General features: G+C 34.2%; 1 protein-coding gene across 9 annotated transcripts in view; it reads left to right on the top strand.

Moving 5' to 3' along the window:
- The window catches only part of Nhe2 (Na[+]/H[+] hydrogen exchanger 2), a 78877-nt gene that overhangs the window by 35756 nt on the left and 20136 nt on the right, over positions 1–22985 (top strand). For 5 of the 9 annotated variants that reach the window (XM_072521998.1, XM_072521997.1, XM_072521996.1 and 2 more), the window contains exons 7-12: positions 2943–3155; positions 3553–3588; positions 7784–7922; positions 10469–10495; positions 18524–18550; positions 19250–19393. In XM_072521998.1, the coding sequence (XP_072378099.1) occupies positions 2943–3155; positions 3553–3588; positions 7784–7922; positions 10469–10495; positions 18524–18550; positions 19250–19393 (586 nt within the window). The remainder of the gene's footprint in view (positions 1–2942; positions 3156–3552; positions 3589–7783; positions 7923–10468; positions 10496–18523; positions 18551–19249; positions 19394–22985) is intronic. The other 4 variants (XM_072522000.1, XM_072521999.1, XM_072522001.1 and 1 more) reach the window with 4 other exon arrangements.

Raw genomic sequence — 22985 nt, 5'->3', positions numbered from 1 at the left:
CTTGTCACCCTAAATAACCACCTTGTTTCTGTTGACCAATAAAAAGTCTATGTTAATATACCCCTACAAAATTATGTCAAGTTCTTAAAAATAACAACAAATCAAAGCTTCTCAGTAAATAAATAAAGGCTTATTCCTCACTTTATTAAAGGTATATATTCAAAATCCATTAAATACCTAACACAGTAAATGCTAAATTGTCTTTCTATGCCCAATAAATTAGACATAAAAAGACAATATACGCATTGCTATATTGTTATTCGCAGATAGATGACCAGATGGTAATAGCAAATCACTATGAAGATATCTCGTTCATTAAAAAATACAAAAAGTAGGTGTTTAAAAAACAATTTTGAAAACTGAATTTCCTAACCGTTGTAGTAGAAGGTCATGAGGTCCTCTAAATGTAAATAACTCGTTTAGTAAGCATTATATCCTATCAAGGAAAGCTGCAATCAAAAAACTAAATTTAATTCTTTGGTCAACAAAAGTTAAATAAGAAAAAAATTAGCAATCTACAGGTGCATTCTAGAGACAAAATTCGATAGGAGCATCGTAAGTATTAATTTTTATGCCTCAAATGAAAGTTAACGAAACAAACAATAGTTCCATATTAAAAAAATGAACGAACGAACCAATCAACACTACAATATGATAGAGCCAAAATTAACACAAATGACTATTTTGAAGAGTTATATTTTAACCTCCAGCGCCAGCTAGTAGTTTTTGTAATGTCCTTAATTGGAAAATGTGAAGACTAAGCTCAAAAACCAAAGATACACATTTGAATATTTTTTGAAGATACAATGTTATAGGTTGATACAACATACACATATTGTATAAGCTAAACGGAGACAAAATCGATGCAATTTGTGCCAGAAAAATATATTCGTGAGCTTGTTTAGTGTTTATTAATAGCTTGATTAGTTTTTAATAAAATATTAGTCTTAATTATAATTTCTACGCACACTTAACAATACCTAAACCTCAATATTAATTTAGTTAGCGATGATTCTCCAAAATATTAACAAAATAAACTTTAAAATTCGCATAAAAGCGGTTGGGGTAAGCAATACGAATCCTTGAATAAATTTATTGGGTTTTATCATCTCTGAAAACTACCCGAATACATGTAAATGCAAATCTACGCTTCTCCAACGTCCTAGGTAGGTTAAAAGGGAATATTATACTGATTAGATTTTAGACTACGGGAGTTGAACTGGATAATTTTTAGCTTTAACCTTTAATAAAACACTTAAAACCTTGTTTTTGAAACTTCCGTAAAATTTATTATAATATATCACTACAGCTGTTTCGGCAGAGTGCCTTTCTCAAGTCTCAACCTGTGTAGCTGCTTTTACTCTCCCAGTATGCGCAGAAACGGTCTGAGCGGAATGGTTTGGGGCGGGGGTCGCTGAAGCAGCGGCCGTCGTGTTGCCGGCAGTCCTTTAGCGTCATGGCGCATGATTAAACTGGGCGATAGTTTTTGCTAGGATGCTATATGATGTTGAGCTAGGACTGAAGTATTATCGAAATGGTTTACAGATATAGAATGTTCGTAAATTCGGTTATGGATTCGTCGGTTTGTCTGTCCTATGTATGTACGTGGGCAACTGAAACAAGGTATCTATATAACAGCGCTACAGGCCGTATAGGCCCCTGGTGCTGGTTATATTCCATCATTTTTTCAGTCCCTTGATTTTTCTCTTTAATCTCTCACGCCTATTTCTGACAAATCTTGCTTTACTACTTTAAATCATTTTGTCTTTAGACGTCGTCTTCTTTTTTACCCACTTCTCCCTCCCTTATTATAGCTACTAGCTCTTTCGGCTAGTACTTTTGCCTTAATTATTGGTTTTCCATACATCCTCAATATTTATTTATTTGTTCATCTTCTTCCAATATCTCTCTCTCTTCTGTATTCTTCCGAAGATGTTTCTGAGCACTTTTCTTTTCCAAATCTTTACTTTCTTTTCGTTCTGCTTGTTCATGATCCACGTTTCGCTGGAACATATAACCGTGCCTCTGTTTACTGTCTCGTAGACTTGCAATTTACCTGTTCCTGACACATTTTCTGCTTTCATTATTAAATTTACTGTTACTTTCATTATTAAATTTACTGTCACTCTGTTTTCCTCCATTAATCTTTTGTCTATTTATTTTCCTTCTTTTTATGTGTTCGTTATGGTTACTTCTTAGGATTCAAACTATACTACTTTTTCAAAACCATAGACAACCTCAGCTCCTTTCATGATGATAAATTTGCTGTCATTTCGTATTTCTCCTGCTGTTTCATTATTTGTTATTTTCATATATTGCGTTTTTGTTTGGTTTATTATTAGTCAGTATCTTTTATCTCCTTCTTCAAATTTCTGGAAAACTTTTTCTAGATGTTTTTTGGTTCTCTGTAGTATCATCACATTATCTACGTACGCTATGTACTTTATTTTGTGCTTATTTTTCCATTTTCCATAATCGTATTACTTTCTCTTGCCTTTTAGTATCATACCTCTTCAGTTGCTTTTCTACTACTAGTTTTTGGGGAACTTTACTCTGATATCTTCTTTTAATTGCTGTTTTTCTTCATCCCATATTCATTTCTTCTCGTTTACAATCAATTTCTTATAGCCTATTTTTGTGTTTTTCTTTACCGTTTTCTTTTTTGCTATTTTATTGATTTCAAACTTTAATAGAATTAGCTTTCAGATTATTATTGTTTATTAAAACTTGTTAAAATAGTTTAATGTTATTTTTTTGATGTTATTTTATTGATTCACTACTATAACCTGTATGCAATAACTTTTAAACACTTATTTTTGAACTCTTGAATTTTCTAACTTATAATTATTCTCCAATTATTTGAAGATTATTACCAAGCGAAAATCAACTGAGCTACTTTTGCCACTTGCAGTATACTAACACAAAAAAAACATTTGTTCCAGATTCAAACGATTTGACAACCACTTCATCAGGCCTTACGTACTGCGCAATCACCAAGGGGCAGAACAGAAAATCCTGGAGACGTATTCGAAATTAGCGATGAGGGACGCTATGGAGTACATGCGCCGCAATGCCTCTACCATCGGCAACATTTCTGGGACGGAGAGTATGTCAGCCATATTCAAGAACTACACTGCAGGAAATATTAATAGCAGGTAAATAATTTAAAATAAAAGTATGGAATATATTGATGGTGTACACTGCATATATTTTAACGGCTTTTTCGTATTTTTTATAAAATACATATTATATAGTGTTGCAAATTGTTTTACATATATTACTTAACAGTAAAAATACTATATCTCTGCAATATTAATTAGTTAATACAACAGTTATTAAGTTTGAAAGTGTTCTCCATTTATTAGCTGTTTTCATGATTGATTTTTCTTCTGATAATTGCTTTTTGTAGTATTATATATTGTTTTCGGTATCAGTCGTTTTGTAATTTGCCAATATTTACCACAAATATTAACATTACAAACCAATTTGTTAAATTTACCCGAATCAAAATTATTTTCATAATATTTTAATCAAAACATTATCCAAATATAGGTCCGGCACTGATTCTGATGAGCCATTGAGGGAGAGGTGAGTCGAAACTTTCCCTCAATTTATGAATGTTTAAAACTATTTTTGTATGTATTATTTAGATTTGTTCCCGTGTTTATTTCAAATGAAATGGCAAATATCATTTAATTTTTCTAAGTTAACTTCCCGAATTGTTTCTGTATTCAACCACACCAATAACAGTACTTTCACAGTATTAAAAATATAGTATAAGAGTATTATTCCCAAAAATATTACTAAAATCACTTATTTGCCATTTATATTTAAATAAACAATGAATTATATGTGTCTTGTTCATAAAAAATATGTGCAATCGACGAAAAAAGTCACTCAATGTTACGTCAGTAAAATTCAAGTATGTCCCACCAATGGTAGATGACAACAACTGACAGATGATTGACATAAATATGTGGAATTTTAACAAAGAATTATATTTGGTTTAGGTTGTAGTGAAGCCTTAATTTATACATTATCTTTTTGTGGTCGTTTAATACTAAACGGTGTACAGTATTGTAGGTAACTGATATGTTTCATTCCAATTATGGCACTAGTTTTTCAATGCATGCTTTGTGGTTTTTATCTTTGTAGCACTTCCTTGTTGTTCATATTCATAAAAATATAGATGTGTTTCTGTGCTTCGTAGATGGAAAAAAGGCGTTCAATCATGTGAACCATAAAAATATGCTGGAACGACTTAAATATATTAAAGACGCTAATATTAGAATTTTAATAATAACGGTAAAATCTCAAGCTTATTAACATAAGCGAAGGAATAAAACAAGGATACGTATTGTCCCATAAGCTATTTAACATGTATTTCGAGTTATTATTCACAGATATGAGCTACTCCAATGCATTTTGCAAGGTTAAATTGAAGGAGAAAGGGCCCCAGGATGAAGAAGAATATCCTGGCTTGCTAACCTGAGAGCATGTTATAGAAAGACTTCAACACAGCTATTCCGTATAGCAACCAACAAAGTCATGATAGCCAACGTTCGTAAAGGACAGGCACCCTAAGAAGAAGAATTCGGAGCACCGGAAAAAGTCATCAAAATATTAAGCAGCAGATACGCAGGTCATGCAATATTCATCGCAAACTCTAATGGTAACTAGAAAAACTCTAATAGGTTTAAGCGATCTTGTCTAAAGCCATTAGAGTGGCTGGTTTCTTTTCGATTTACATCTTAATTTTTAGCTAAAACACAAACTTCTAAGATATTACATATAAATGATCAATATTTCTTTATAGACTGGAAATAGATGCTTAAGACTGAGAGTCTAAATTAACTGATCGATAGGTAGAAATCCCATGTCAAAAATGTTGAGCACTTAAGAAGAATACCGGAAGATTTTTCTCGCAAGAGAAATTAGAGAAAAGGAAATCACTTGTATTACATTCTCTGGGTGGATCAGGTCAAAGGAATTATTGGCCATGATCTACACGACACTTCACTAGCAGCCGAAGACAGTGAAGGGTGGAGAACCACAGATATCATGAAGCTATACTCTTCCGAGAGTCAACAGACAGAAGAAGCTTACGATATGTCTTGATCATCGAAGATACGGTATACAGTACGTTAAACCAACTTACACCTATAAAAGTTTAATGGAATTCGCAGAAAATTTTTAGTTGTAGTTAAAGATACGGTAAACTGCACTGGAGTTCTCCATAATCTTTTAAATTACTTACTTTATTTAGAATATTTTTGCCTGTATTATCAGTTAGAGTTAATTTGTATAAAATGAGGAGCAAAAATTCAAATGGAATTTTAAATATACAATTATTTTGTAAATAACATTATAATAGTATACTTACTGAATATATAAATTTATAAATCATCCTCATCGTCACTAAATTCACTACCGCTATAATTACGTAAATCTATAATCACTGGATTAATTTCACTAATTTATTATTATTAGTGAATTAATTACAATTAATTTCACTCTTCTATTAATTTTTCACATTTATTTACAGTTTTGCCTCTTGCCTCATCTTTCTAACTGCATCGCCACTGTATCCACTGCATCCAATGTAATTATCATAATACGTTTTACATATACCCCAGATGTATTCGATGGGATTAAACCGGCAGTGATACGGCGGTAACCGTAGTACTTGATGTCCATAACTTGATACAATATGGTCAACTATATAAACTGTTGGTTTTTCATTACGTTTCGAAATTTCCAGTGATTTGAAGTCTAAACTCTGATTTGAAGGCGTATTCCAGAAAATTGATATTATTTTTAACTAACCACTTTTTTACGCTCGGTACGTTCCACGACTGTTTTGCTTGTTTCTCCAAAATCTCCGAATGGTAAGGTGCATTATCTAAAACTATAACTGATGGTTCACTCAGACTATCTGTATTCATGTTTTCATGGTAATCAGCAGATTTTGATTTTGAAGAAAAAATCAATTTTCTATAAAGCCTTCTTTCCCTGCTGCATGAAGAATAATATGTTTTTTGGCTTCGCCATCTGTGTGTTTTATTGATATTATGCTATCGTCTTGCCAAATTCTTTTAATTCGACCCTTTGCAAATATCCATGTCTCATCTAAGTATACGACTGCTGCATTTTCAGATTTAAGTCTAGTATAATCTCTCAAAAATTTAATTCTTTTGTGAACCACGCTGCTCCTTTCGCATAATTCTTTCCAAAGGCTAGTCCTTTTAATTTAAAAAACTTGTCTTTCTCTTATTTTGGCCAGTAAAGTATCTAAACTGACATGTTGATTGTTTTCTCGAATTCGATACAAATTATTACGAATTTCAAATTTTTCTCCATCAGATAAGTCAATGCTCCTAGAATGTTTACGAGTTGTTTTCTTGTCTTCGTGATACTCAGTCACAGTAAGATCTTCTTGAAAATCTCTGACAGTCTTCGTTACAGTTTTTAGCTTCCATTCATTTATCTCGAGTTGATTTATACATAATAATGACTTTAAAGGTCTACCATTGTCTCTTACCATGGTAAAGTATTTATGCACATTTGCAATTAATTCATCAATATCTAACTTACGTCTAGGCATGATGGTCACTTGAAACTACACGTTTGAATTACAATATTCTGAGTTTAGATCAATATTACATAAACTTTCTAACTGTTGTGCTTGAGAGGTAAAATATAATATAATCATTTACAAAGATCCTAAACACATTAAGCAAATTAGCCTAATGATCATTAGGAATGCTTATTGTAATTTAATTATGTTTGATAAAAAGTTTAGAAATGGTTGGAAACCGAACATAAACAAATTAAATTGTTTCCCGCAATTATTTTATTTTTAGTACTAAGTATTAAGTATTTTCATTTGAAAATAAAATGTTAAATCTATTTACCAAAACCCTTACTTTTACCCGTAATTGCAGACGTCTCAAAAACGGTACACTCTAACAGACATATGGTCAATCTAACCACCATTTAAATTGACAAAATGTTCTAGTTTACTCCGAAGTATTTTTTAACAAAAATTAAAAGGGATATTTTGGTGCTTTGTATATCTACTTTGAATATAAATTATCCTTAGGACGGTAGTATTTGTTTCAGAAAAAAGTATTAAATAAGTAGGTGAAAGAAATTTACGTTAAATAACATTGTGCAAGACTACTATTTATTAAAAAAATGTACCAAAATATGCAAAACTATAAACAACGGGTTAATGACGCATATATTTATTTTATACCTAAAATTTAGCAAACTGTTAAACATTATGGAGAACACCAGTGCAGTTTACCGCGCCTTTTACTACAACGAAAGGTTTTCTGCTAATTCCGTTAATCGTTTAGAGGTGTAAGTTGGTTGAATGTACTGTAAATGACTATATAAAGAAAGACAGCTTCACAACTAATTATGCAGGGTAAAATAGAAGAAAAACACGCTACATTGAAAGAATAAGGTAGCGTAACACGCTACATTGTTCAGGATAAGAAATATCAGACAATTCATCGGTATAGACTTCTAAACACTATGAAAAAAGTTTTATCAGAATAATCAATAGCCTTCTTTAATGAAGACAGCAATAAAAACACGATAGAGATTATAGAGGGCCACCAGATGCACATTAAATACAATGTATGAATAAACCAGAGCATAGATAAGCCGAAAACAAAAGGAAGGTGCTGGTTTTGTTCTGTCTTTCAAAAGTTAAGAAAAAGCATCTTAATTGTAAGATTTATATTAGTCATTAATTGATGTTGTTTTGTTTCAGTACAAGCTTTAGTCAATTAGATTCTAGCACGTGGAACATAGATATGCAAGAATTAGAGTATAATCCTTCGAAGAAAGATTTAACTGATGCAAAGATTCATCATTTGCTGGCAGAGGAACTAGGAAAGCCTTATAGAAGGGTAAGTTAGTTGTTGAAGCGAATTATACAAGTCAGTAATTGTTTGTTAAGCAAAATAGCCTCTGGCCCGAAATTTTAGTTTTTATATTATGTAAAGTGAAAAATAAAATCTTATATGTACCACTGGTGTTACCGGATGATTACACCCATCGAATAACATTCATCCTTCGGTCCAGAGGCACTCTGGCTGGATTATGTTGCTCTATAGGTGTAATAAGTGCACCACCCTTGGTGCATCAATTACTAATAAACCATTGTTTTTTGATTGATTTTTTTTATCGTATGGCACTTAACACATTTACATTTAAATTTAAATATATTTTGTAAATTTACATATATATATATAATTTACTAGCTTATTTATATAGTCTATCGACTCTGTAGTCGCTATTAAAAAAATCATCTGACCTGCCATGATAGGATCTTGTGGGACACTGGTTGTCCACAGATGGTTTGTGGTTGTCCGCAGTCACAGAGTGGGGATGGTCGTTTACCTCATTTGTGCATCATGTAACCGCATCTTCAGCGTTGGGTTCTGATTCGGTTCAGCATAGTCCATGTATTGCGTGGTAAGTCAAAATCTGGTGGTTTTTGTGTGATGCAGGGTAAGCTGCTATTTTGTTGTTTCATCCATTCTCGAGTCCAAGTGGCCGTTAAGTTGAACTCATTTTCCACAGCAGTGCTGTGGAAGTTTGTGCTGTGCTGTTTTTATTGGCGATTGTCTGGAGCGTAGACAGTTACCATTGGCAGCATCTATATCTTGATGGATTGGCAGGATCTCGTTACTAATTATTTTTCTGTACTCACTAGTGAGGAAGTGTATGCGCCGTAGTTTGGGTGGTGGAATGTGGCTCAGTACTGAGAGCCATTGCGTATTCTGCGGTTGAGAAGACAAGACCCAGGGCAGATGATCGCAATATGGAAGCTAATACTCCCCATGTTGTGCCGCACAGCTTCTGGATGATGTTGTTTCTGGATTTATGTTTGTTTTTTCGCTGTTGTTGACAGATGTTCCTTAAAAGATAGGTTTCTGTCAAGAGTCACCCCAAGGTACTTTGATGTTTTATTGTAGGCGAGTGTGGTGTTTTCGAATTGAATATTGAGTGTTCTTATTGCAAGCTTGTTATTTAGGTGGAAACTGGAAACCTCTGTTTTGGTAGCGTTTGATTGGAGCCACCATTTACGGAAATACTTTCCCAGTGGGTGTAAGTCCGTCGTGAGGATTTCTTCTGTTTGTTCAAATGACTTACACCTTGTTGAAAGGACCCAGTCATCGGCGTAACCAAACTTCCTTGATCTGGTTTCTGGTATATCAGCGATGTACAGGCTAAAGAGAAGGGTAGCTAGGTCAGATCCTTGAGGCAGTCCATTCTTCAGTTTTCTTGGGGAGCTGATGTCGGTTCCCATGACTACTTGAATCGTTTGGTCGGCTAGCATGCTGTTGATTATTCGAGCGGTGGATTTACAGGAGATTGTACGGAGGTTCTTGCATATCGTACCTTCTTTCCAGACTGTATCGGAGGCCGTTGTTAGGTCTATGAATGCGGCTGCAGTTTTAAATTTTCTTTGAAACCCTGCTCTAATAAATGTAGTAAGTGAAAGAATCTGCGCAGCTTCCTTTCGGTCGCAAACCTGCCTGATCAACCGGTATTAATTCAAGTAGCTTTGGACTAATTCTGTTGTAGACAAGTCATTCTAGTAGCTTGAACGTCGCCGATAGTAGGGCTATTAGTCTCTAGTTCTTAGAGTTGTTATCATTCTGGTTTTAATATGGCAATGACCTTCGAGCGTTTGAATTCCTGTGGTATGGTACCGGTCTTCATAATGTATGTGAAGAAGTGAGCCATCCACTTGTTAATTGATAATGAAGCGCGTATGGCCTGGCGGGCGCTCATTTGTACAATGAGAATTTAAACAAGCACAAATTGGTCCTCTAGATCTGGTTTCCCTCCCTTATACACGCCGCATCCCCAGCGCCCGTCCTGTTATAAGCGCTTCATTAACGATAAAAAAACAATGTTTTAAAATAAAATAGACACAAAATACTTATCGGCAAATAATAGAACTTGAATTTAGGTTCTTGGTGAATTCAAAAATAATGCTTTTAATTTGTGTTTTAGTGCCTTGAAAATCGTAATTTTGTGTTTTTCTCAGTTTTAAATTATTTATAACTCGAAAACGATAAAGTTTACAAAAAAAAACTACAAGAGACTTATTTTGTTTAGAATGATCCAAAAAAAATTTGTCCGGACTGAAGAAATTGATTGTTACAATTTGTTTAAAAAAAAATTGGTTGAAAAAATTTTTCGCCTAGGCGACCTCTTGAACCATTTTGGGGTATCTTATGAAAGGGATTAAAGAAAAACATCTCATGGGAATATTTTTCAGAACAAACGCAAGCTTATCGCCTAGTCTTATTTTACCGGATACTTTTTTTAAATGTTATCGAAGCCTAAAAAATCCGGAGATACCTTTCGACTTAATTACGCCCACATAAATGAATTTTATGTTATTGTTACATTAATTTTTAAAATTTTATTCCTTCAGCACAGTAGACGAGGCAATTTAATAACGGTGAGTGTCGCGGTACTGCTTTTTTTGTTGTCAATTCGATGTTTTTTTTAGTTTTAGTTTTGTGTATCACTAAAATAAAGCACCACAAATTGCTATAATTTGGTACCAAATTTGTTCAACAAGTAGTTTTATTTTTTAGATTTGCATCTACGTTAGTATAGACTGTCATTTAAAGACGTGTTTTTATGCTTTGTTAATTCACATATAGCGTTCGACTAAGTCCAGCATGGAGAACTAATTATTGCAACCGAAGTGAACTTTGTAAGGTTTTACCTATACTTTACATTTAAAACATTCATTATCAGAAGGCACACATAACATCCATATAAATAATTACGAATAACATTCTAATATAAAGAAAAGCAAGACCAGTGGCGGATCTAGACATTTGCCTTGAAGGGTGAACTTCTAACTTGCAGGGAAACTTCTCCGGAAACACCAACCAAAGGATATGAAAAAGATAAACCCAAACTATATAAAAGACGCAAATAATAGGTTTTCTTTAATTTTGGATGTTCTTGGAGAGAAATTTTCCTTTTTCCCGTGTATCCACCCCTGAGTAAGACAAAGACGAATTTTGTCACCGTCGTTTTTTAACATATAATGAGAAAACATTTTTAGTGAAGCATTCAAAACTGCAATTTGCGAAGTTTACATAAAAACTGGATACTGTGCACTGGAAAGTGCACAGGATTATGTAAACATTTAAGGGAGTTTGGACCAGCTTGGCCAGCAGTGAATAAATTTATAAGCTGAATGAAGATGATGATTGTTTAAAGCTGATCAAAGAGTGGTAGAATGGAGTACATATAAGTCAAATACGACACAGTATTAACAGAGAGTAACATCATCATCAATCAGCCAATCCCGTCCACTGCTGGACATAGGCCTCCCTCAGTTCTTTCCAGTGTTCTCTACACTGGGCCGCTTGTAGCCAGTTTCCCGCTACTCTTTTTATGTCGTCGGTCCATCTAGTCGGTGGTCGTCCTCGGCTTCTTTTATAATTTCTGGGCCTCCATTCCATAATTCGTCTTGTCCATCGTCCATCTTGTGTTCTGGCTAAGTGACCTGCCCAGTTCCACTTAAGTCTCGTGGTTCTTTCGATGACGTCTTGAACTCCTGATCTTTGCCTGATTTGTCAGTTTGTTATGTGGTCTCGGAGGCTCACATTCAGCATTGCACGTTCCATGGCTCGTTGTGTAACTCTTAGTTTATTCGCAGATTTCTGCGTGAGTGTTAAAGTCTCTGCTCCATAAGTTTGTACAGGCAAAACACATTGGTTATAAACTTTTCGCTTGAGACACATGGGAATTGAACTTTTTAGAATATGGCTTAGTTTGCCAAATGCTGCCCATGTCAGGCCTATTCGCCTCTGTATTTCATTTGTTTGATTGTCTCTGTTTATTTTGATCTCGTGTCCCAGATATTTGTAAGTGTCTGTTTGTTGTATGGTATTATTGTCGATAGTTATATTTCCACTCATTACGAGATTTGTCATAAGTTTAGTTTTCTCAAAGTTTATCTTTAATCCTGCTCTTTCAGACAGACTTTTAAGCGAATGTAGCATAGAAACCGTATCCTGTAAGTTATCTGCGATTAATACGACATCATCTGCAAACCTCAGATGATTTAATCTTTCTCCATCTATATTGATGCTCATATCTTGCCATTGGGTGTTCTTAAATATTGACTCTAGAGCTGCCGTGAACAATTTTGGTGAAATATTGTCTCCTTGTCTTACTCCTCGACCTAAGCTGAATTTTTCTGTGTCTTCGTGTAGTCGTATACTTGATGTAGCGTTCTCGTAGATGTTTTTGATTAGTGACGTGTACCTGTAATCTATTCGGCTTTGATTTAGGGCTTCCAGTACGGTTTCAAACTCTACAGTATCAAAAGCCTTCTCGTAATCGACAAATGCAAGAACCAGTGGTATGTTGTACTCGATGCATTTTTCAATTAAGATCTTTATGGTGTGCAAATGGTCATTGGTGCCATATCCTCTCCTAAAGCCTGCCTGTTCTTTGGGCTGATAGAAATCTAGTTTAGGTGTTAGTCTCTTTGTTAAGATTTTCATAAAGAGTTTATACATATGTGTCAAGAGGCTGATGGGTCTATAATTTTCTAATTTAGTAATATCACCTTTTTTGTGTAACAAGACTATCACTGCATTGTTCCAGTCTTTAGGAATCGTACCCGCATGTAAGCATTTATTAAACAGTTAGCTTACTGATTTTAATAGAATTTCTCCTCCTGCTTTTATTGCCTCAATAACGAGTCCATCGTCACCAGGCGATCGATGGTTCTTCATTTCCTTTAAAGCTGATCTTACTTCTGACACAGTAATGGGTAAAAGTATTTCCGATCCCTGATTTATGAGAGTCTTTACTCATGTCGGTAAATTTTCTTGTGATCTTTGGCTGGTATAGAGGTCTTTATAAAACTCTCTAGTTATTTTCAGAATGTTTTGTTTATCTGTTGTTGCCTTTCCGTCTTTATCTTCTAGCTTGTATATTTCTTTTTTACTTTGTGTGAGTTCTCTTTTCATTATCTTTAAACCTTTGTTCTTTTCTACTGTTTGAGTAATTACATTAGTATTATATCTTCTTATATCTCTTCTAATATCCGCTGAAATTCTTTTATTTAGTTTTCTATATTCTTCTTTGTTTCCCTTTTCTTTCTCGCTTAGGTTTCGTCGTATTTCCATGAGAGCTTTTGTGTCTTTGCTAATCTTTTCACTTTTGGTGTAATTTTTCTTGCAGAATTTGAGTTGTGCGTTTCTAACCGAGTCTGTAATTAATTTATTATGATCGTCGATACTTAGAGGTTTGGGATTATTACTCTGTAAAGTTTCTGCTATATTTTTTATGTACGCTTCTGGCTGATTTGGTGAATTCCAAACTATGCGTTTGCCACTGTTTATCATCTTTGCTCTTTCTTTTTGTAGGTTTATCGTGATTCTAGCTCTTACTGGTCTGTGGTCGCTTCCTACTTATAGTTTATTAAGTACAGTGACATCTTGAATAATTTGCTTTTTGTCTGTTATTATATAATCATATTCGCTCTTAGTTCTTCCATCTGGACTAACCCACGTCCATTTTCTACTCTGTTTCTTCTTAAAAAAGGTGTTCATTGCATACAGTTTGTGTTGCAGTAGAAAGATGGTAAGTATTTCGCCTCTTTCGTTTCTTACTCCGATTCCAAAATCTCCGATTGCTACTTCTTGTTCGTCCTTTTTCCTTCCGTGTTTCCCGTTAAAATCTCCCATTATCAGATTGTAATGGGCCGGTTCCTGCTTTTTTGCTCTTTCGATTTCCTCATAGAAGGCTTCAACAATCTCATCTTCGTAATCGCTGGTGGGGGCGTACACCTGGATTATTTTCAGATTGTATCTCTTATTTAGTCTTAGATTTATATACATAACTCTTGAGGAAATGCAGCCAATGCTCTGTATCATTTTCTGTAATTTTTTGTGTACTAATAAACCTACTCCTCCAGTTGTCGATTCTGTTTCCCCATTATAGTGGAATATGTTGCCTGATTTTAGTTTGACCTGATCTTCACCTCTTCTTTTGACTTCGCTAATTCCTATAATATCCCATTTCACATGTCTGAGTTCTTCCTCCAGTTCCATCATTTTTTCATCTTTGGATAAGGTTCTTACATTATACGTAATTATGTGCAGCGTTCGTCGTTCTTGGTAGCCTCTTACATCCCGGAGATTCTTTGCACCCTCTGCCCGCTGTCCGTGAATCCTACCGCTACCTTGGTTGGGAACTAGCGAGCTGCCGGGGACTGAGGGCCCTTTTCTTGAATGTCTATTCATGCTGAGGGGTTTTGGCATTTAAACACCACGCTTGCCAGGCGGGTTGGTGAGTTGGTTTGGGAAATTGGTAGGATAGTAGGTATTGGGTAGGAATGGGTTTAGGACATGATTTCTCTTCATAGGAGTTGAGAGACAATCAAGGCTCGCGTAGGGCAGGGTCGCATCCCTGAAGTAAGTCTATCCTCCACTGGGATTGTGGAGGAGTACTTACCCGCTACCGCGAGAGAGAGAACATAGCATAGAAATATATAAGAAAAGAGAATACACGCGACTAGAATATGCAGAAGAAAAAAGAGAGAGGCTTTGAAAAAACAAGTACAAGAAATTCTAGAACATAACAACAGACACGAGAGCAGAAAATTCTATAAAAGAAAGCACACAGTCATTTACACCAAAATTGACGATATGCAAAGACAAGGACGGAGAACTACTAACAGAAAAACAAAAAATTATAATGAGATGGAAAGAATTTTCTTAAGGTGCCCTCTCCATTACTGAAGGTTGGCTATACCTACAGCAAATTGCTCTCTATCTTGAGCTGTTCTTAGTATCAAATGTGTGTCCATGCCTGTCCAGTCTCTTACATTTTTCAGCCAGGAGCATTTTCTTCTTCTTAGACCTCTTCTTTCTTCCACTTTTTCTTCCATTGTCAGTCAGTAGGAAGTTTTTTTTCTCCTCTGTAAATATGTCCTAGATAACTCGTTTTTCTGGTTTTTACAATATTAAGGGGTTCTCTCTCAGTCCTTACTCTTCTCAGCACTTCGTTGTTGGTCAAGTGCTCTGTCCAAAAGATCTTCACCATTCTTCGAAAAACCCACATCTCAAACTCTTCTACACGTCTCATACTTGTGATTCCGAGAGTTCATGTTTCCACTCCGTATAGCCATATGGAATAAATGAATGTTTTTTAAAATTGGTATCGGATATCTAACAATAAGGGAGAGTTTATTAGGAATTTTTTCATTCTTTGAAAAGCGGACCTAGCATACTCTATACGAACACGCATTTTAACTTCGTAGTCAAGATCGTTTGTTATCCAGCAACCAAGATACTAAAATTTTTGTACGGCTTCTATCTGTTTCGTGTCTGAGTATCGTCTGAGTATCTTAAGTTGTTTACATATTCTCCGTTAATTTCTATTCCTTCTTCAATATTTTCGAGAGCATTTTGAAAGATCTTTTCGGAATATATATATTAAACAATAGTGGAGAAAGTACACAGCCCTGGCGAACTCCTCTTTTTGGAAATCGTACATGCTATGCTAATAAAAAAATTGATGACATTTAAATTATAATATAAAGACAAAAGAACCAAAATGACTATCTACAGAACTTTGATTAGACCTAATGGTTGTGAAACCTAGGTAATGACGAAAAAAGAGGAAGTCCAACTCAGGACATTCGAGAGAAAGATACTGAGAAAAGTATATGGCCCGGTGCAAGAGGAAAACGGCACATGGAGAATCAGGAGAAACGACGAGATTAATGAACTGAATGAAGGGTATGACATTGTAAGATTTGCGAAAAGTCAAAGACTGTCATGGCTGGGACATGTTCAGCGACAAGAAGACACGAAAACGACAAAGAAAATGTTACAGTGGAAGCCGGTAGGAAGGCGGAAAAAAGGAAGGCCCAGGACGAGATGGTTGGATGACGTGGAAGACTACTTGAAAACCATAAATATAAGACAGTGGAGGAAAAGGGCCCAAGAGAGATCTGAATGGAAGGACATAGCCAGACAGGCAAAGACCCATCCAGGGTTATGATGCCAAAAGAAGAAGAAACATAGAAGAACAAATAATAGATCCGGTAGATTCAAAGAGGAATCAAACAATGACATATATGCTAAAAAGAACAAATATGCAAAACATATGTGCCGTGGGGAAATGTGAACTTAAAAAAAGTTCAAATATAATTAAAAGTTCGTAGAATTTGGACAGGAAAATTAAATATTGAATGGAAAAGGTCCGAAATTCATTGTAAACGAAAAAAAAAACATAAATTTATCCCACCGGTCATGATAACAATGTAAATATTACAGTTAATAGTTTTATGTGAGATGTCACGTTGCAATCTATGTCATTTTTGTGTTGTTTTTTTTTTGATGATTTCTCAATGATTACATCGGCTCATTTACTCAAGGTAGTTTAGTATATTTATATATCTTATTTGTTTGCATCTTCATGTTCTACCTCACATAATTTTTATTCTGCATCTTTATTAATTTATTCACCTTCAGCTTCTGATTGTTTTCTTTCCGAGAAAATACCTTTCCCTATTTCCACCTCTACCACTTCCATAGGAAGTAGCCGGACCCTCTGCCTGTATATCGTAAAATATATTCTTCTTTCCTTTCGTTTTCTTATGTCCCTTCTTGCAACTTTTCAACTTGGTACGCATACTTACAGCAGCGCAAAGACTTCTGTACCAAAATGTCTCTTCTAATATAATTATCCACAGCTTTTCCCTCATTTTTACATTAAAAGATGTGGAGTTAAAGGTTTTAGCGATTTTGAATATATTGAATCCTTTTTCCATGTTTGGTTACAACGCTAACTCTAGCCTTTCTCTATTTTTTGGTATGTATTCCAATTATAATCTGCTTCAATGGTTTCTTGTAATATGTGGTAGAATTTTTTTCTCGATTTACATTGGAACAGAGTCGTGAAGAATCCACTTACAGCAAGGGATTTGTATGTTTGGAAGTTATTTGTTGTACTGTTCGGCCGTCTGCTGATTCATATGTGCTTAGTTTATGTCAGGAATTAGTCCACTTCCTGGAAGGTGCATGCTTTAGACATGCTTTATGTAGTCCATATTATATATACAAAGTATACGCTTTCGAAGAAGCTGAAGCTGTTTTCACTTAAAGATCCTTTTTGTGTCGGAATCATTCCATTCTGGGTTTGGTTTTACAATTTCTAGTGTGACTTCGCTGTTTCCACTACTTTTCTCCATTCTTCTCTTTCTCTTTGATGGTTATTCTTATTTTCATAATTTCCATACTCCTTCAGAGTCTTGATAATCTCCATCTCCATATCAGTTTAGGTCTGCCTCTGGTTCTTTTACCTTTTACCTGGTTCTTTTACCTCTTTTCTCATTATATGTCCATACAATCTAATTATCTGTGCTTTTATTGCTCGTAGTCCACATTACTGAAAAGAATACAAGCCTGCACTATACTCAAGAAATTGTAGATATTGTGTCCTATTATCGTCGTATTTTCTTCAACTCTTGCCTCTACCGTTGTTGTATCCACTTTGTTCAATATTTCCCTCTTATATACTTTATTTGTACCATAAATGTATCGTACTAGTAGATAACCTAGGTCGTTTTTGAACCAGGAAGTGGCGTCACACAGCTCATAATAACTACGAACTCGATAGTCGGAGGGCAACGTGTAAGCCACTGATAAAAAGGGGATTGATGAAGAAGTAAATAATAAGGGGTTGAATTCCAGATGTTGATTAACCTAAAGGACCTTACACTTGTAACCCTGAAAGAGCTCAAAATGAAGGGGTATTTAATGGATTCCAATATAAGTGGGGAACAACGGCATAAAACAATCAAACATGACAAAGAAGAGTGAAAGAGTGTAGGTGATCACTTGAAAAGATGGGGAAAGTTTAATGCCTTATCCTTGCAATGAAAAATAATTATACCTTGCCTTTTTTATTTGTGTCGTTATGTAAAAATTGATTTTAAAATATCTTTAATTCCTTCTTTTGCACGCAGGAAAAATAAGAAAGGCCTTTATTTTCTTCATTAAATTTACTTTAAAAACTAATTTTATCATTTAACGAACACTTGTATATCAGAGTTTAAAATATCTATAAAAAAATATATGTGAAATAAGTTTGTAAAATGCTCTAGGTTCGCGAGTACCGATAGAAATTATACAAAAGTCAGACAATCGCAATTACATCAATGTGTCCCCTGGATAACTACTTATTAATTAATATAATTAATTAATTACATATATCGTAATACATAATACGTAATACGTAATTACATATACATTATATACGTAATAATTAATTACAAATATCCTGGATATTTGTCGCAGATTGCTTTAGGTAGCTAAAAATTAGGTCTCCTGACATCGTCACACCTCCTACATATACTAACTTACAAAATTATTTAAATAAATTAGTTTAGGTTTTTTGTTAAAACTGTTGAAGTAATATCTCAATTTTGTCCCTTCAGCACAGTCGAAGAGGCAACTTACTAACGGTGAGTGACGCGGCTTTGATTTGGTTTTTAATTGGATGTTTATTTTGTTTTGTGTAAATTTTTTTATTCGATTTGGAGTGTTTTGGCTTTACGTTTGTTTTTTTAAAGTTATCACAAGCAGTATAGCACTCTTTGAAAAGTGTGAAATGTCTATTAAGCTGCATGCTTTAGAGATGTTTTAAATTTGATTAAAGATTATTTGTTTGTTAGCCATTTTATTTTACAATTGCTTTAAAAATTTAAGATTTTTAGATATGTGACACTTGACACATGGTTATTTTTTATGTTAAATACTAATCAATATTTGATTGTTCCACTTTGTCATGTGGTTGATTGTTTTTTTTTTAAGTAATTTTTTAAGTCGTAAACTCTAGTTGCAAAAATACAATAGGGAACTTGCACATTTGTGTTTTATTACATAATATTCTTCAGTTTCGTTTGAAAATAAGATTTCCAAATTTCACGCCTCAAAAACACAAAATAACTTAGCAATATAAATTTAAAATTTTCTGTGTATTTAAATCGTTTCAAACGATCGAAAAAGCGCGCGAACACTTGTGACGTCATATAGTGATATTCTGAATGACAGGTCTTCTGTCTCGTATAAAAGTATAAACCATTTTGTTTGTACTGGTGTGTGATACAGTTTTTGAAGAGATAGTATTGAATTGTATAGTCATTGTACTTACATTGTTACAGCATCGCAAACTTAGCTATAGTAGACATGCAGTCAACGATCGAGATCTTTCGACCCAAGTCAATTACAGGATGCACTTTAACATGAGGAGGTTGGTGGCAGATAAGAAACACCATCATAAAAGACACAGCAAAAAGCTCAATAAAGTAAGTGCCAGATAATTAATTTTTTTTTTAATTTTTATAAAGGTTTATAGATCTACCATCGATTTTCTTACTCGTGTGTTTGTTTACCATGCATTGACATTGTGGAAACTACTTTTTTTAAACGAGACGTTGTTTTTTTGTCTCTGACAGTTTCAATTTTTTGTAGGGCATTTTTCTTTTTTTTTTTGCTTTTTTCACCAATATGAAGAGTTTTATTTTCATATAAGGTGCTGAGATAAAGAGATTTATATTTTTTGCATTGTAAAAGGTTTAATATCAGAAACATAGTTAAGTGTAATGATCAAATTAGGACAGACCAGACTATTTTATTAATTTATTATTAATTCATGAAAAATGCCAGAGAATGTCAGCCAGAATATCTGTTTTTACAGAACGATATCCTGAATTACCTCCTCCAACTAATAAACCCATTGATGAAGAAACCACTACGAATAATTTGCAAAATTATGGATCATGTGGAGCACAGAATATTAGATATAAGGCAATTGGCAATAATGAAGATAATAAGGTAAACGGTTTGGCATCTTTAACTGTATAATTCAACAATATAATTTTCATCAATTCAAAGAATTTGAAAAAAACGTAACTTGAAGCCAAATTCCAGATAATAATAATGCGGATCTAAAAAAACAGATTAATTTTTGTGACTAGTTTATTATACAGAAAGATGTTTTATTAATATTATTGGTAATGGTGTTGCAAAATTTACGAATAATGTCATGGTCATGATTGGCATGACAGGCATAATTGTCAATACTGGGCATCCAAAAAATCCCTTAAAAAAGCCAAGAACATGTCAAGAAACATAGTTTTTTATTAGCCTTTAAAAAACTAGCCAGAAAGAAATCAACCGGAATAGATAATCTCCCAGCTGAACTATATAAAGAAGGTAGCCATGATACCATAATGGCATTACAGCAGCTTATAAAAGAAATATGGACACAGAAATCCCTCCCCAATAATTGGAATATTGGAATACTTTGCACCATATACAAAAAAGAAGATATCTTTAAATGATTTAACCACAGAGAACTTACGCTTCTAAATGCAGCGTATAAAATATTTTCTACAGGCAACATATGCAAAACGGAAAGAAGGAAAATACCAGGCTAGTTTCAAAGGTGGCAAATCGACAATTCATCAGATTGCAACCCTGGAATATGGCATAGATACTCATCATCACCTATTTATACACTACAAAGCAGCATACGACTCTGTGAATAGAAGAAAAATGTTCAAAGCAATGAAAGAGCTATGAATACCAAATCCGTTGGAAAATTTAAAAAAACTAACTCTTGAAAAAGTTGAATGTAGAGTACGAATACAAGGGAAACTGTCTGAATCTTTTAAAACAAATAACGGGCTACGCCAAGGAGACCTCCTCTCCTATATACTGTTTAATCTGGCTCTTGAAAAAGTAATGCGTATGTCATAAGTCGCAACCATTGGTTCAATATAATAAATCAGTGCAAATCTTTGCTTATGGTGATGATATCAATATTGTTGGGAGAACGGAAAACGATGTACGAGAGGCATATGTAGCATTAAAAGAATCAGCTACAAAAATGGTTTTAATAATAAACACCAACATCAATTGTTATAGAACATGACGTCATCGAAGCCGTGAATGAATTTGTATACCTGGGAACGCTCCGTAACACTGAAAATAACACTACCGCAGGGATAAACTGCAGAATTTGCTATAAATTGCCAATCTATGGAGCTGCGAATGACAATGGTGTGTGGAGAAGACGATACAACTTTACGAAAATACCGGGAACTTAATATCGTAAAACATATTTACCTCTGAAGCAGATAGGCCATGTAATGCGGATGTAGCAAAATTACCTAGCTAGAAAAACGCTCTTTGATAGACCCATTGGTCAGAGAAAAACAGGAAGACCCAGAACAAGGTTCCTTGATATCATCGATGAAGACGTGAAAAATATGGAAATACGTGCTTTGCGGAGGAAGGCAATGGATAGAGACGACTGGAGAGAAATTCTTGAGGAGGCTAGGACCCACGCAGGTTTGTTAAGCCAGAATGATGATGATGATAGTTCTTTATTAAGTTTCCTGTAATAAAACGTAGGTGGGCGCAGCAGTTTTGGTAGGTTCTTGAGTACTCCATATTTGCCATGAGTTTTTTAATAATTTTTTTAAGCGATCGAATTTTTAAGCCCACTTCTAAGATAAAAATTTTACTGAACAAGGATATTTGAACATTTTAAGAAATGTGGTTCAACCAAATTTGGCCAATTTGCCAGCGATAGAAAGAATTCAAGTGCGATACCAAGAAGATGGCATAAAATCAAACAATCCCAGAGACGTTGGCTAATGTCGGAAAAAATATTTAATGAACGATAGAAAGCACACACAGGTCGTTTTCTGCGGCCTCCACGTTCTTCAGATCTATTGCCTTTAGACTTCCTCATTGTTTCTTAACTATAATAAGTTATACTTAAAAATACTACAATTAAGAAATGGAGTTAATTTGTAACATAAAAGAGATAAAAACCAGGAAGAATACCATAACATGAAAAGAGTGATAAGTAAGGTTGCAGAGGAATAAAAAGCGAAAAGAACAGATCAGAACAAAAACACAAAGGTGGAAAGTCTGAAAATAAACAACACAAAAAGCAGTCATTTAGCCTTGATTTATTTCCTTTATCAGAATAAACATCTGCAGTTGAAAATACACCAGAGTATCCAACTTAGATATACTACTTAATAATAAACTAACAGACAGAACTGTAGTTATTACAATAGAAGTTGTAACAGCACTAACCAGAATGAAAAGTGACCGATTCGCAGGTCCTGGAAATAATCCGATCGAACTATTAAGAGCATGAGCTCCTTGTCTATAAAACAGAATAACACAGCTAATGTAAAACTGCTGTCAACAAGTACAGATTTTATCACGCACTCAAAGAAGTTACATTTATTGTTTGTGGAATTAGAAAAAACATACGATAACGTTCCAACATCAAAGTTGTGGGAAGCCTTAAAAGAACTAAACATTGACGGGCAATGGTTACAGAAAATTATATAAATATGTATATAGAGGCAATATCGTACAAATAACAAATTAATCACAATCTCACGATCTATTTATGTCTGGTGAATACTTAGTAGCAAGCCGCAACGCTAGATTTCAAGTGCTAGCTAATGATGACGTAAATATAACTCAGTGGAGAAATTCAAAAATATTAGAGTATATTTGGTAGAACGAATTGGAGAAGCAGAAATAAAATTTACAATTCCAAAAAGCGGGAAAATCTTAATTTCTTAGAAAAGAAGAACGGTATTTGAAGTAGTTTGAACATTTATAAAAATACCCGACTAGCAATATCATTAAAAAATATTTCATTGGAGAACATCCGAAAGAATACAATGGGGTAAACCACGAAGATCATAAAATGATGACAAGAGCGATGACTGATTGAAATTTACGAGAAGAGGTTGGCTTGAATAGAAAGGGTTTGACGAAAGATGATGGGGAGAGTTTAAATGTATCTTGTACTCTAACTATACTCGTAAGAAGAAAAAAAGTATACATTTATAGGAGCTT

The sequence above is a fragment of the Diabrotica undecimpunctata genome, chromosome 2 (assembly GCF_040954645.1).
Source record: "Diabrotica undecimpunctata isolate CICGRU chromosome 2, icDiaUnde3, whole genome shotgun sequence".
In the NCBI taxonomy this organism is placed as follows: domain Eukaryota; kingdom Metazoa; phylum Arthropoda; class Insecta; order Coleoptera; family Chrysomelidae; genus Diabrotica; species Diabrotica undecimpunctata.
This window is presented reverse-complemented; position numbering and strand designations above follow the sequence as displayed.